This window comes from Nerophis ophidion, linkage group LG19 (genome assembly GCF_033978795.1).
Source record: "Nerophis ophidion isolate RoL-2023_Sa linkage group LG19, RoL_Noph_v1.0, whole genome shotgun sequence".
In the NCBI taxonomy this organism is placed as follows: Eukaryota; Metazoa; Chordata; class Actinopteri; order Syngnathiformes; family Syngnathidae; genus Nerophis; species Nerophis ophidion.
In genome coordinates, this window is record NC_084629.1 from 44017555 (window position 1) to 44034334 (window position 16780).

Consider the following 16780-nt stretch of genomic DNA (forward strand, 5'->3'; position numbering starts at 1 on the left):
AGGACCAAAACCCTTAAAACAAGTAAAAGACTCTAACATAAAATCTGCTTGGTGAGAAGAATTATCTTATCAGACAGAAAATAAGCAAATATCACCCTTATTTGAGGTATTTAATCTTACTTAGATTTCAGTTTTTGCAGTGCACTGTTAGACTGTAAAATGACTTTTTGGACCATTAACGCTAAGCAACGGGAACAATGAATAGTTGCTGTTATTGGAAACAGTTCTTGGGACATTTTTTGGCCAAAAGGAATTAGTGTGACTTACCTTAGCCATGTTTGGTTTGATGCAGCGGACAAAGAAGGGGTTGGAGGCACTTAGCGTGGCCATCAGGGAATGAAGAGACTCCTACAAAAACAAAACACGTTAGCTCATTTCCTTTACGTACGCTTTTGCTACAAGCACACTCATTTGTTCTCCCGGGATGCAAACAGACTGCTCTGGACCGGGTGTGAAGGGAGGAACATATTTTATATCTTCTCTCAAAAAGGTAGAAAAAAACGGAAAATAAGGCTAATCACACTTGGAATGAAAGTAAACTACTAGCATAAGCTGTGGCATAGCAAGAAACAAACTGTGGCATGAAACAACTAACCAAACTATGGCATTAACAAACAAAAACTTACATGGCAAGAAAACAAATACATGACACAAGTGTGAAACTATGGCATGAACAGAGCAAAAACAGAATTATGTCGCCATGGACGACTAACTGGCAAATCAGGCTTAAATAAGAGTCAGGTGCGTGATCCGAACACATGAGGCAGGGAAAACTAATGAGTCGTCATGGAAACTAAAACAAACAAGGGTGTACAAAAAAACAGGAACCAATGGAATCCAAAACTAACAGAACATAACTCAACACAACAATATCTAGACCACAGATCATGACACGTACAGGTCACACTGAGGGTGGCCGTATAAACAACTTTAACACTGTTACAAATCAGCGCCAGACTGTGAACCAACACCAAACAAGAATGACGAACACATTTTCGGGAGAACAACCGCACTGTAACACAACATAAACAGAACAAAACAAATACCCAGAACCCCTTGCAGCACTAACTCTTCCAGGACGCAAATTCCAATCTGCTGTTTTGAGGCGTGTTAAAAAAAAAATAATGCACTTTGTGACTTCAATAATAAATATGGCAGTGCCATGTTGGCATTTTTTTCCATAACTTGAGTTGATTTATTTTGGAAAACCTTGTTACATTGTTTAATGCATGGGTGTCAAACTCTGGCCCGCCGTGTAATTTGATTTGGCCCTTGAGTCAATATCAATTTAGCATTAGAGCTGGCCCGCCGGTGTTATACAGCGTCGGTGCCGCTGTAACACCGCATTCACCGCTAATACTTCTCAACACTCCTAATTTTCCCGGTAGACTCCCGAAGTTCAGTAGGCAGGCCTTTATTGTCATTGCAACAAGTACAACGAAATTTTGTTTTCAGCACAAAGCTGTTCAAGATTAGACAAACAAACAGAGTACAGGGTTACAGAACAAGAACGCTGATGAGTCGCCATAAGTGCCCCTCCCGAAAATCTCCCGGGGCAACCATTCTCCCGAATTTTTACCGATTTCCACCTGGACAACAATATTGGGGGCGTGCATTTAAGGCACTGCCTTTAGCGTTCTCTACAACCTGTCGTCACGTCCGCTTTTCCTCCATACTAACAGCGTGTCACATAATATTTGTGGATTTTACACACACACACACACACGTGAATGCAAGGCATACTTGGTCAACAGCCATACAGGTCGCACAGGGGGGCCGTATAAACAACTTTAGCACTGTTACAAATATTTGCCACACTGTGAACCCACACCAAACAAGAATGACAAACACATTTCAGGTGAACATCCGCACCGTAACACAACAGGGCAAATACCCAGAACCCCGTGCAGCACTAACTCTTCCGGGAAACTGCCAGCAAACTGACATATAATTAACGTTTTATTCATTCATTTTCTCTTGCTACTTAAAAGGCTTGAATGTTTGGTTCATTCATCCATCCATCCATCCATCCATCATCTTCCGCTTATCCGAGGTCGGCTAATCCCCATAGAACACCACTTCCCTCCATCCTGAAGCCGGATTTAAATGGAAGATGCGAGACTACTGGTCTGGGTAAGGAGTCAGTTAAATTAGAACACGTTTTTTCTGCATTGATTGTTTCAGAGTTGGACATGCGTTCTACTGAGGTGGCAAACTATGATGTGTTCAGTTTTTCAAAGCACCAAACAAACAATCGGAAAATTCCCGTCGTATCAATTCCTAGATATGGCCTTAATTATACTAAATGCACTGGGCATAATAAACACAACATTATTAATATTGCTACTACGGATAATTTGATAAAAAATTTCCTGAAACAGCCCACTACCTATAATATAGGTTTTTTAAACATAAGGTCATTGTCTCCCAAAACTTTGTTAGTTAATGATATCATCATAGACAATAATCTTAACGTCATCGGTCTCAGCGAAACCTGGCTTAAACCAGACGACTTTTTTGCGCTAAATGAGGCATGTCCTCCTAACTTTACACATGCGCATATTGCCCGTCCCCTTAACTTTAACATTTGACAAGCAAACAATTAAACAAGGCGACTCGGTAAAGAATCTGGGTATTATCTTCGACCCAACTCTCTCCTTTGAGGCACACATTAAAAGCGTTACTAAAACGGCTTTCTTTCATCTCCGTAATATCGCTAAAATTCGCTCCATTCTGTCCACTAAAGACGCTGAGATCATTATCCATGCGTTTGTTACGTCTCGTCTCGATTACTGTAACGTATTATTTTCGGGTCTCCCCATGTCTAGCATTAAAAGATTACAGTTGGTACAAAATGTGGCTGCTAGACTTTTGACAAGAACAAGAAAGTTTGATCACATTACGCCTGTACTGTATATATCTTTATATACATATATACATACATATATACCTATACTGTATATACCTTTATATACATATATACATACATATATACCTATACTATATATACCTTTATATACATATATACATACATATATACCTATACTGTATATACCTTTATATACATATATACATACATATATACCTATACTGGCTCACCTGCATTGGCTTCCTGTGCACTTAAGATGTGACTTTAAGGTTTTACTATCCATCCATCCATCCATTTTCTACCGCTTATTCCCTTTCGGGGTTGCGGGGGGCGCTGGCGCCTATCTCAGCTACAATCGGCCGGAAGGCGGGGTACACCCTGGACAAGTCGCCATTTCATCGCAGGGCCAACACAAGTTTTACTACTTAAGTATAAAATACTACACGGTCTAGCTCCATCCTATCTTGCCGATTGTATTGTACCATATGTCCCGGCAAGAAATCTGTGTTCAAAGGACTCCGGCTTATTAGTGATTCCCAAAGCCCAAAAAAAGTCTGCGGGCTATAGAGCGTTTTCATTTCGGGCTCCAGTACTCTGGAATGCCCTCCCGGTAACAGTTCGAGATGCCACCTCAGTAGAAGCATTTAAGTCTCACCTTAAAACTCATTTGTATACTCCAGCCTTTAAATAGACTCCCTTTTTAGACCAGTTGATCTGCCGTTTCTTTTCTTTTTCTCCTATGTCCCCCCCTCCCTTGTCGAGGGGGTCTGGTCAGATCCGGTGGCCATGGATGACGTACTGGCTGTCCAGAGTCGGGACCCAGGATGTACTGCTTGCCTGTGTATCGGCTGGGGACATCTCTGCGCTGCTGATCCGCCTCCGCTTGGGATGGTTTCCTGCTGGCTCCACTGTGAACGTGACTCTCGCTGCTGTGTTGGATCCGCTTTGGACTGGACTCTTGCGACTGTGTTGGATCCATTATGGATTGAACTTTCACAGTATCATGTTAGACCCGCTCGACATCCATTGCTTTCCTCCTCTCCAAGGTTCTCATAGTCATCATTGTCACCGACGTCCCACTGGGTGTGAGTTTTCCTTGCCCTTATGTGGGCCTACCGAGGATGTCGTAGTGGTTTGTGCAGCCCTTTGAGACACTAGTGATTTAGGGCTATATAAGTAAACATTGATTGATTGATTGATTTATATCTCATGACACACTATCTGGATTGTAATATGGCTTTTAAATTTGTTTCGCGGCTCCTGACAGATTTGTTATTGTATTTTTGGTCCAATATGGCTCTTTCAACATTTTGGGTTGCCGACCCCTGCCCTACAGTGTCCAAATAACTGTAATTTAAGCCTTTGTTACTTTAATAAGCAACTAATTAATGGTGAATATGTTCCCCAGACTTAAGTGTTAGCGTTGCATTGTGCACTGCAAATAACTGAAATGTAAGTAAGCTTGAATATCTCCAAAAAGGGTGATATTTGCTTATTTTCTGTCTGATAAGATCATTCTTCTCACTAAGCAGATTTTAATGTTGAAGTGTTTTACTTGTTTTAAGCGTTTTGGTCCTACATGATCTCATTATCGGACATCTCTAATTGTAAAAACATTACAAGTCGGGAAAGGCTTGGGCAGCCTGCCAAATCCTCCCCCTTCTTCTCTCTGCACTGCAGTGAGGACGAACTAACTCAAATAAAGCTGCAACCCCGCCCCCATTCCTCCCTGCAGATCAGATACACAGACAGCATTCTGCGAGATGTCTTATCTTCCACGCGGCCGTGGGTGTAATGACCCTCACATGCAGCGGGACACGGAGGACAATGCGGCGCTTTGTCTGGACCCGTGATAGTGGAGTGAGTGGCTGCTGTATAGGAGCGCTCTTTGCACCCACCCTGAATTGAGAGCTGACGGTGGGCTTGCGTCGGGCCGTGCCCATCTTTAACGTCTCGTCTCCGTTTCTGCTGCCCACGCGCTCGAAGAGGTCGTAGATGAAGTCCAGCCTGGGGGGGACACACAGTGTCGATGGAAAAGCGTCAGACGGGAGGGCACCCGATGGACTCCATAAAAGGAAGATGCTCGCCTGCTGTCTTTGAGAATGAACAATATGTCGTCTCGAAAGGTGTCCCGGTTCTTCTCCAGGACGCCGCGAGCGTCGTAAAGCACCTAAAACAAGAGCACATTCCCACAAATATTAGCAAGTAGTAAAGCGACATGTGGAAGTATTTGTCGACCTGTGATGCTCCCTGGACCCACTAGTCCAGTATTGAGCCTCTTTGACCCTTTAAGGCCACTCTACCACTCACTTGTGTATATTGATGGAAAACTCAATAAAATTCTAGTTCTAGTTCAATCCCATGGATTTAAACTGAATGTGAATTGAGGTTGCAAACAGGAGGTATATACACACACACACACATATATATATATATATATATATATACATATATAAACACATATATATATATATACATACATATGTATATACACATATATATACACACATATATATATATATATATATATATATATATATATATATATATATATATATGTCTATATATACATTCATACATATATATACATAGATACATATATATATATACATACGTATACATACACATATATATATAAACACACATATACATATATACAAACATATATGTATAAATATATATATTAATATATATAGACATATATACATACATACATATATATATATATATATATATATATATATATATATATATATATATATATATATATATATATAAGGTGTCCCTGTTCTTCTCCAGGACGCCGCGAGCGTCGTAAAGCACCAAAAAGTAGAGCAAATTCCGATCTTAATCACAATTACAAGTATTCACACAAATATTAGCAAGTAGTAAAGCGACATGCAGAAGTATTTGTCGACCTGTGATGCTCCCTGGACCAACTATTCCAGTATTGAGCCTTTTTGACCCTTTAAGGTCACTCTACCACTCACTTGTGTATATTGATGGGAAACTCAATTAAATTCTAGTTCTAGTTGAATCCCATGGATTTAAACTGAATGTGAATTGAAGTTGCAAACAGGAGGTATATACACACACACATATATATATATATATATATATATACATCCATTTCCATCCATTTTCTACCGCTTATTCCCTTTTGGGGTCGCGGGGGGCGCTGGCGCCTATCTCAGCTACAATCGGGCGGAAGGCGGGGTACACCCTGGACAAGTTGCCACCTCATCGCAGGACCAACACAGATAGACAGACAACATTCACACTCACATTCACACACTAGGGACCATTTAGTGTTGCCAATCAACCTATCCCCAGGTGCATGTCTTTGGAGGTGGGAGGAAGCCCGAGTACCCGGAGGGAACCCACGCATTCACGGGGAGAACATGCAAACTCCACACTTGAATCCCTCCCTGTTAGTGTTGTTACACCCTCCGACAACACACCGTTCAGGCATGATGTCTCCAAAGTTCCAAAAAATAGTCCAAAAAACGGAAAATAACAGAGCTGAGACCCGGTGTTTGTAATGTGTTGAAAATGAAAATGGCGGCTGTGTTACCTCGGTGACGTCACATTCTGACGTCATCGCCTCCAGCGAGATAAACAGAAAGGCGTTTAATTCGCCAAAATTCACCCATTTAGAGTCCGGAAACCGGTTAAAAAAATAGATGGTCTTTTTTCTGCACCATCAAGGTATATATTGACGCTTACATAGGTCTGCTGATAATGTTCCCCTTTAAAGACATTGCCATCATTGCACACACTCAGTATTGTAGTCCAGGTGAAAATTGGAGGATGTTATCCCCGGGTGATTTGAGAGAGAGGCACTAAAATCCACAAACCTCACGGATTAGTCGTTGGGGTCGGCAATTTAGCACCTGAGCCACATCAGAGTGATCGAAGAGCCGCGGGTTGCCGACCCCCTGCTTTAGGAGGAGGCAGTCGTTTTGTCTCGTGGTTTGACAAGGAGCTAACGGACACAAGGAGCCTGCAAAGTGGAACACTGGAAGGGGACGAGGAGGGCTTTTGGGGGGTATCCTCTTTGGATGAAGTCATTACCATAAGCATCCATGCCAAACTTGTGACTGTGCTGCCTTGCTCACAGTGAGGCCCTTGTCTAAGGAAGCCCATTATCCTATTCAGCATTGTGCCTGTGTGTGTGTGTGTGTGTGTGTGTGTGTGTGTGTGTCCCTACTTGTATCAGGCTAATATTTGCCCTTATCTAAGTCATAATAACTAAAAATGCACTCTTGGGGCGTTATAGCTCGGTTTGTAGAGCGGCCGTGCCAGCAACTTGAGGGTTGCAGGTTCGATTCCCGCTTCCGCCATCCTAGTCACGGCCGTTGTGTCCTTGGGCAAGACACTTTACCCACCTGCTCCCAGTGCCACCCACACTGGGTGGCGGTATAGCTCGGTTGGTAGAGCGGCCGTGCCAGCAACTTGAGGGTTGCAGGTTCGATTCCCGCTTCCGCCATCCTAGTCACGGCCGTTGTGTCCTTGGGCAAGACACTTTACCCACCTGCTCCCAGTGCCACCCACACTGGGTGGCGGTATAGCTCGGTTGGTAGAGCGGCCGTGCCAGCAACTTGAGGGTTGCAGGTTCGATTCCCGCTTCCGCCATCCTAGTCACGGCCGTTGTGTCCTTGGGCAAGACACTTTACCCACCTGCTCCCAGTGCCACCCACACTGGGTGGCGGTATAGCTCGGTTGGTAGAGCGGCCGTGCCAGCAACTTGAGGGTTGCAAGTTCGATTCCCGCTTCCGCCATCCTAGTCACGGCCGTTGTGTCCTTGGGCAAGACCCTTTACCCACCTGCTCCCAGTGCCACCCACACTGGGTGGTGTTATAGCTCGGTTGGTAGAGCGGCCGTGCCAGCAACTTGAGGGTTGCAGGTTCGATTCCCGCTTCCGCCATCCTAGTCACGGCCGTTGTGTCCTTGGGCAAGACACTTTACCCACCTGCTCCCAGTGCCACCCACACTGGGTGGCGTTATAGCTCGGTTGGTAGAGCGGCCGTGCCAGCAACTTGAGGGTTGCAGGTTCGATTCCCGCTTCCGCCATCCTAGTCACGGCCGTTGTGTCCTTGGGCAAGACACTTTACCCACCTGCTCCCAGTGCCACCCACACTGGGTGGCGGTATAGCTCGGTTGGTAGAGCGGCCGTGCCAGCAACTTGAGGGTTGCAGGTTCGATTCCCGCTTCCGCCATCCTAGTCACTGCCGTTGTGTCCTTGGGCAAGACCCTTTACCCACCTGCTCCCAGTGCCACCCACACTGGGTGGCGTTATAGCTCGGTTGGTAGAGTGGCCGTGCCAGCAACTTGAGGGTTGCAGGTTCGATTCCCGCTTCCGCCATCCTAGTCACGGCCGTTGTGTCCTTGGGCAAGACACTTTACCCACCTGCTCCCAGTGCCACCCACACTGGGTGGTGTTATAGCTCGGTTGGTAGAGCGGCCGTGCCAGCAATTTGAGGGTTCCAGGTTCGATCCCCGCTGCCGCCATCCTAGTCACGGCTGTTGTGTGTGTCCTTGGGCAAGACACTTTACCCACCTGCTCCCAGTGCCACCCACACTGGGTGGCGTTATAGCTCGGTTGGTAGAGCGGCCGTGCCAGCAACTTGAGGGTTGCAGGTTCGATTCCCGCTTCCGCCATCCTAGTCACTGCCGTTGTGTCCTTGGGCAAGACACTTTACCCACGTGCTCCCAGTGTCACCCACACTGGGTGGCGTTATAGCTCGGTTGGTAGAGCGGCCGTGCAAGCAATTTGAGGGTTCCAGGTTCGATCCCCGCTTCCGCCATCCTAGTCACTGCCGTTGTGTCCTTGGGCAAGACCCTTTACCCACCTGCTCCCAGTGCCACCCACACTGGGTGGCGTTATAGCTCGGTTGGTAGAGCGGCCGTGCCAGCAATTTGAGGGTTCCAGGTTCGATCCCCGCTGCCGCCATCCTAGTCACGGTTGTTGTGTGTGTCCTTGGGCAAGACACTTTACCCACCTGCTCCCAGTGCCACCCACACTGGGTGGCGTTATAGCTCGGTTGGTAGAGCGGCCGTGCCAGCAATTTGAGGGTTCCAGGTTCGATTCCCGCTTCCGCCATCCTAGTCACGGCCGTTGTGTCCTTGGGCAAGACACTTTACCCACCTGCTCCCAGTGCCACCCACACTGGGTGGCGGTATAGCTCGGTTGGTAGAGCGGCCGTGCCAGCAATTTGAGGGTTTCAGGTTCGATTCCCGCTTCCGCCATCCTAGTCACGGCCGTTGTGTCCTTGGGCAAGACACTTTACCCACCTGCTCCCAGTGCCACCCACACTGGGTGGCGGTATAGCTCGGTTGGTAGAGCGGCCGTGCCAGCAACTTGAGGGTTGCAGGTTCGATTCCCGCTTCCGCCATCCTAGTCACGGCCGTTGTGTCCTTGGGCAAGACCCTTTACCCACCTGCTCCCAGTGCCACCCACACTGGGTGGCGTTATAGCTCGGTTGGTAGAGCGGCCGTGCCAGCAATTTGAGGGTTCCAGGTTCGATTCCCGCTTCCGCCATCCTAGTCACGGCCGTTGTGTCCTTGGGCAAGACACTTTACCCACCTGCTCCCAGTGCCACCCACACTGGGTGGCGTTATAGCTCGGTTGGTAGAGCGGCCGTGCCAGCAATTTGAGGGTCCCAGGTTCGATTCCCGCTTCCGCCATCCTAGTCACGGCCGTTGTGTCCTTGGGCAAGACACTTTACCCACCTGCTCCCAGTGCCACCCACACTGGGTGGCGGTATAGCTCGGTTGGTAGAGCGGCCGTGCCAGCAACTTGAGGGTTGCAGGTTCGATTCCCGCTTCCGCCATCCTAGTCACGGCCGTTGTGTCCTTGGGCAAGACCCTTTACCCACCTGCTCCCAGTGCCACCCACACTGGGTGGCGGTATAGCTCGGTTGGTAGAGCGGCCGTGCCAGCAATTTGAGGGTTGCAGGTTCGATTCCCGCTTCCGCCATCCTAGTCACTGCCGTTGTGTCCTTGGGCAAGACACTTTACCCACCTGCTCCCAGTGCCACCCACACTGGTTTAAATGTAACTTAGATATTGGGTTTCACTATGTAAAGCGCTTTGAGTCACTAGAGAAAAAGCGCTATATAAATATAATTCACTTCACTGGTTTAAAAAAAAAAAAAAAAAGTAACTTAGATATTGGGTTTCACTATGTGGAGCGCTTTGAGTCACTAGAGAAAAGCGCTATATAAATATAATTCACTTCAAAAATGTAATTCACTTCTTATGAGCGCAGACCTCCACCAAGCCCCTATCTTCTAAAAGTAAAGAATCCATCCATCCATTTTCTACCGCTTACTCCCTTTTGGGGTCAGCTACAATCGGGCGGAAGGCGGGGTACACCCTGGACAAGTCGCCACCTCATCGCAAAGAATCCATTTAAAAAAAAAAAAAACCTGAATCAAGGCAGTGATCTGAAACCACCCCGAAAAATCAAATCCTTACTATAGATGTCCGATAATGGCTTATTCGCCGACTTCCCGATATTGTCCAACTCTTAAGTACAGATTCCGATATCAACCAATACCGATGTATACAGTCGTGGAATTAACACATTATTATGCCTAATTTTGTTGTGATGCGTTAAACCATGGGTGTCAAACTCTGGCCCCCCGTGTAATTCCATTTGGCCCTTGAGGCAATAATAATTTAACATTAGAGCTGGCCTGCCGGTGTTATACGCTAATTTTCATACTTGCCAACCCTCCCGATTTTACCAGGAGAATCCCGAATTTCAGTCACACTGAGGGTGGCAGTATAAACAACTTTAACACTGTTACACCACACTGTTAACCCACACCAAACAAGAATGACAAAACACATTTCGGGAGAACACCCGCACCGTAACACAACATAAACACAACAGAACAAATACCCAGGAGCCCTTGCAGCACTAGCTCTTCCGGAACACTACTATATACACCCCCCCGCTACCACCAAACCCCGCCCACCTCATTTGTATTTTATTTTCGAATATATTAGCCTGTGGAAAAAGTTAATGTTGATATTTACCTCAGAAGGCTGCAAATAGAAAAGAGGCATTATTTTTTTTAAATTAATTAATGTTTTTTGAAAGTTGATTTTGCACTATTACGTTATATAAGCTCTGCCTGTTCCATGGGAGGAAGCCCAAATACCCGGAGGGAACCCACGCAGTCACGGGGAGAACATGCATACTCCACACAGAAAGATCCCGAGCCCGGGATTGAGCCAGGACTACTCAGGACCTTCGTATTGTGAGGCAGATGCACTAACCCCTGTACCACCGTGCTGCCCTATTTAAGCCTTGCTTGTTTAATATTCATTGCAAAACTTGTTTGGGTCCCCATTAAAAGGTTAATTTGTTCAACCTTGGCCCGCGGCTTTGTTCAGTTTTAAATTTTGTCCCACTCTGTATTTGTGCTTATTTGATGTGCGTTTATATGTTTGTGTGTGTGTGTGTATATGTGTGGTTGTGTGCGTGTGTGTGTGTTAATTACCTCTCCTGCATAATGCTTAATGCCGAACTGGTGGTCGGTCACCCTGGGTTTCACGTAGAACTGGTTAGTCTGAAAAGAGACATGATATGTATGCATTATGAAGCCTAAAATACCACAACGGAGACCCCGGACTGTTGAACAACTTAAGCTGTACATTAAGCAAGAATGGGAAAGAATTCCACCTGTTGGAGCCACTATGGATTGAACTTTCACAGTATCATGTTAGACCCGCTCGACATCCATTGCTTTCGGTCCCCTAGAGGGGGGGGGGGGTTGCCCACATCTGAGGTCCTCTCCAAGGTTTCTCATAGTCAGCATTGTCACTGGCGTCCCACTGGATGTGAGATTTCCTTGCCCTTTTGTGGGTTCTTCCGAGGATGTTGTAGTCGTAATGATTTGTGCAGTCCTTTGAGACATTTGTGATTTGGGGCTATATAAATAAACATTGATTGATTGATCTTTCTGTGTGGAGTTTGCATGTTCTCCCCGTGAATGCGTGGGTTCCCTCCGGGTACTCCGGCTTCCTCCCACTTCCAAAGACATGCACCTGGGGATAGGCCCCTCCCACCTCCAAAGACATGCACCTGGGGATAGGTTGATTGGCAACACTAAATTGGCCCTAGTGTGTGAATGTGAGTGTGAATGTTGTCTGTCTATCTGTGTTGGCCCTGCGATGAGGTAGCGACTTGTCCAGGGTGTACCCCGCCTTCCGCCCGATTGTAGCTGAGATAGGCGCCAGCGCCCCCCGCGACCCCGAAAGGGAATAAGCGGTAGAAAATGGATGGATGGATGATTGATTGATACTATGAAAAGCGAAAGTAATTTATCAACAACACCCAAGAAAGCCGCTGGCTTCTCTGGGCCCAAGCTCATTTAAGATGGACTGATGCAAAGTTGAAAAGTGTTCTGTTGTCTGACGAGTCCACATTTCAAGTTATATTTGGAAACTGTGGACGTGGTGTCCTCCGGAAAAAAGAGAAAAAATAACCATCTGGATGGTTATAGGCGCAAAGTTCAAAAGCCAGCATCTGTGATGGTATGGTGGTGTATTAGTGCCCAAGGCATAGGCAACTTACACATCTGTGAAGGCACCATTAATGCTGAATGGTCCATACAGGTTTTGGAGCAACATATGTTGTCATCCAAGCAACGTTATCATGGACGCCCCTGCTTATTTCAGCAAAACAATGCTAAGCCACGTGCTAGAACAGCGTGGCTTCGTAGTAAAAGAGTGCGGGTACTTTCCTGGCCCGCCTGCAGTCCAGACCTGTCTCCCATCGAAAATGTGTGGCGCATTATGAAGAGTAAAATACGACAGCGGAGACGCAGGACTGTTGAAGGACTGAAGCTCTACATAAAACAAGAATGGGAAAGCATTCCACTTTCAAAGCTTCAACAATTAGTTTCCTCAGTTCCCAAACGTTTATTGAGTGTTGTTAAAAGAAAATGTGATGTAACACAGTGGTGAACATGCCCTTTCCCAACTACTTTGGCACGTGTTGCAGCCATGAAATTCTAAGTTAATTATTTGCAACAAAAAAAATAACGTTTATGAGTTTGAACATCAAATATCTTGTTTTTGTAGTGCATTCAACTGAATATGGGTTGAAAAGGATTTGCAAATCATTGTATTCCGTTTATATTTACATCTAACACAATTTCCCAGCTCATATGGAAACGGGGTTTGAATGTTCTTGACAGAAAATGAGCCTAAGTCAGTGAGTCTCATTTGGAAAAATTAATTAATTGTATCATTTTTGTTTAATAAAAAATGAAAATGGGTCCCACAGACCCAAACACCATAGAAATGACACCAAAATGGGCTTTGCGACACTCCCGCTGGACGTAAATACCGTATTTATTATATAAAAGCCCCCAGACAGTTTAGCTGGTTTGACAAATCATTAAACAAACTAAAAAGAGAGAACAACATGGTTTTGTAGCTTTGCAGGACAAATATGATGCAACAGGATTAACTGTATTTATTCTTGCAAAGTAAAAAAAAAAAAAAAAAAGTAGGCTTATTTTGTAGCATTCGCTGTTCTAAGAACACTCTTTTGTGCACGAGTCTAGTGAGGCTCCTCACATTTCAGCATTGTCGCCTTCGCATGCGAGCGTGCGTTTCAGGTGCAGCACGGACGTTCAACTCGCAACCGCTCAGAGGTTTCCCTGGATCGTCTTACGCAGTTGTGCGTGCGTGTGGTTAGCTGTGTGGTAAAGCGTGAAAGATGTGTTGTGTGTGTGCTGACTCACTGCGTGTCGGCTGTGCAGCTTCTCCAGGAGGGTGTAGTCAGTGCCTTTGGGGAAGCGACTCTCCTCGTTGATAAGAGCCAACATGCCCAGTTTCTAAAAGACGGGGCGAGAAAAGAGCATTGCGGTCGTGAAACGACAAGACATAAACCACAATCTTTCATACGAAATAACACACTTCTACACACTGCAAAAACTGAAATATAAGTAAGATCAAATCTCTCAAATAAGGGTGATATTTGCTTATTTTCTGTCTGATAAGATCATTCTTCTCACTAAGCAGATTTTATGTTAGAGTGTTTTACTTGTGTTAAGTGTTAAATGATCTCAGTAAGATATTACAGCTCGTTTCCGACATTTTATGACCTATTTTGAGTAAAGCTGTCAGGCCTGAACTGGGACGAGGGTTGTTTTCCCGAGTGAATGGAGTGGAAACGGCTTGAAAGTAGGTACATATTTAATTGATTTACTCATAACTTCCTGTGCACTTAAGATGTGACTTTAAGGTTTTACTTCTCCCTTGTGGAGGGGGTCCGGTCCGATCCGGTGGCCATGTACTGCTTTGCCTGTGTATCGGCTGGGGACATCTCTGTGCTGCTGATCCGCCTCCGCTTGGGATGGTTTCCTGCTGGCTCCGCTGTGAACGGGACTCTCGCTGCTGTGTTGGATCCGCTTTGGGCTGGACTCTCACGACTGTGTTGGATCCATTATGGATTGAACTTTCACAGTATCATGTTGGACCCGCTTGACATCCATTGCTTTCCTCCTCTCCAAGGTTCTCATAGTCATCATTGTCACCGACGTCCCACTGGGTGTGAGTTTTCCTTGCCCTTATGTGGGCCTACCGAGGATGTCGTAGTGGTTTGTGCAGCCCTTTGAGACACTAGTGATTTAGGGCTATATAAGTAAATGTCTAGCATTAAAAGATTACAGTTGGTACAAAATGCGGCTGCTAGACTTTTGACAAGAACAAGAAAGTTTGATCACATTACGCCTGTACTGTATATACCTTTATATACATATATACATACATATATACCTGTACTGGCTCACCTGCACTGGCTTCCTGTGCACTTAAGATGTGACTTTAAGGTTTTACTACTTACGTATAAAATACTACACGGTCTAGCTCCATCCTATCTTGCCGATTGTATTGTACCATATGTCCCGGCAAGAAATCTGCGTTCAAAGGACTCCGGCTTGTTTGTGATTCCCAAAGCCCAAAAAAAGTCTGCGGGCTATAGAGCGTTTTCCGTTCGGGCTCCAGTACTCTGGAATGCCCTCCCGGTAACAGTTCGAGATGCCACCTCAGTAGAAGCATTTAAGTCTCACCTTAAAACTCATTTGTATACTCTAGCCTTTAAATAGACTCCCTTTTTAGACCAGTTGATCTGCCGTTTCTTTTCTTTTTCTTCTATGTCCCACTCTACCCTGTGGAGGGGGTCCGGTCCGATCCGGTGGCCATGTACTGCTTTGCCTGTGTATCGGCTGGGGACATCTCTGTGATGCTGATCCGCCTCCGCTTGGGATGGTTTCCTGCTGGCTCCGCTGTGAACGGGACTCTCGCTGCTGTGTTGGATCCGCTTTGGACTGGACTCTCGCGACTGTGTTGGATCCATTATGGATTGAACTTTCACAGTATCATGTTAGACCCGCTCGACATCCATTGCTTTCCTCCTCTCCAAGGTTCTCATAGTCATCATTGTCACCGATGTCCCACTGGGTGTGAGTTTTCCTTGCCCTTATGTGGGCCTACTGAGGATGTCGTAGTGGTTTGTGCAGCCCTTTGAGACACTAGTGATTTAGGGCTATATAAGTAAATGTCTAGCATTAAAAGATTACAGTTGGTACAAAATGCGGCTGCTAGACTTTTGACAAGAACAAGAAAGTTTGATCACATTACGCCTGTACTGTATATACCTTTATATACATATATACATACATATATACCTGTACTGGCTCACCTGCACTGGCTTCCTGTGCACTTAAGATGTGACTTTAAGGTTTTACTACTTACGTATAAAATACTACACGGTCTAGCTCCATCCTATCTTGCCGATTGTATTGTACCATATGTCCCGGCAAGAAATCTGCGTTCAAAGGACTCCGGCTTGTTTGTGATTCCCGAAGCCCAAAAAAAGTCTGCGGGCTATAGAGCGTTTTCCGTTCGGGCTCCAGTACTCTGGAATGCCCTCCCGGTAACAGTTCGAGATGCCACCTCAGTAGAAGCATTTAAGTCTCACCTTAAAACTAATTTGTATACTCTAGCCTTTAAATAGACTCCCTTTTTGGACCAGTTGATCTGCTGTTTCTTTTCTTTTTCTTCTATGTCCCACTCTACTCTGTGGAGGGGGTCCGGTCCGATCCGGTGGCCATGTACTGCTTTGCCTGTGTATCGGCTGGGGACATCTCTGCGCTGCTGATCCGCCTTCGCTTGGGATGGTTTCCTGCTGGCTCCGCTGTGAACGGGACTCTCGCTGCTGTGTTGGATCCGCTTTGGACTGGACTCTTGCGACTGTGTTGGATCCATTATGGATTGAACTTTCACAGTATCATGTTAGACCCGCTCGACATCCATTGCTTTCCTCCTCTCCAAGGTTCTCATAGTCATCATTGTCACCGACGTCCCACTGGGTGTGAGTTTTCCTTGCCCTTATGTGGGCCTACCGAGGATGTCGTAGTGGTTTGTGCAGCCCTTTGAGACACTAGTGATTTAGGGCTATATAAGTAAACATTGATTGATTGATTGATAACAGGAATAAACTATAAGCGCGCCATCCTAGTCACTGCCTTTGTTTCCTTGGGCAAGACACTTTACCCGCCTGCTCCCAGTGCCACCCACACTGGTTTGTAAATGTAAAAACTACATATTGGGTTTCACTGTGTAAAGCGCATTGCGTCACTAGAGAAGAAGCGCTATATAAATATAATTCACTTCACTTCATGATGCTTGTCGCCGCGTTTATCTGTGACTTCTGATGACTTTGAACAATATTTGAGGCCATGTAGTGGATGTCAACACGGAACCGGGGCGGACTTGTTACCTTCTCAATGAGATCCAGACACTCGGCATTGTCCATCCAGTCGATGGCCTCCCACTGGATTCCCTCCCTGCCAGGACAGGACAGAAATGAACAAGCAGAAGGAC

The 16780-nt window shown here is 45.9% G+C and overlaps 1 protein-coding gene across 1 annotated transcript in view; it reads right to left on the minus strand.

The window, feature by feature from the left end:
• The window catches only part of myo10l3 (myosin X, like 3), a 289395-nt gene that overhangs the window by 116608 nt on the left and 156007 nt on the right, over positions 1 to 16780 (minus strand). Inside the window, exons 14-19 of the mRNA XM_061880088.1 lie at positions 16677 to 16743; positions 13636 to 13728; positions 11383 to 11451; positions 4957 to 5039; positions 4768 to 4876; positions 268 to 348 (exon numbers count right to left, since the gene is read on the minus strand). Coding sequence (XP_061736072.1) covers positions 268 to 348; positions 4768 to 4876; positions 4957 to 5039; positions 11383 to 11451; positions 13636 to 13728; positions 16677 to 16743 — 502 coding nt within the window. The remainder of the gene's footprint in view (positions 1 to 267; positions 349 to 4767; positions 4877 to 4956; positions 5040 to 11382; positions 11452 to 13635; positions 13729 to 16676; positions 16744 to 16780) is intronic.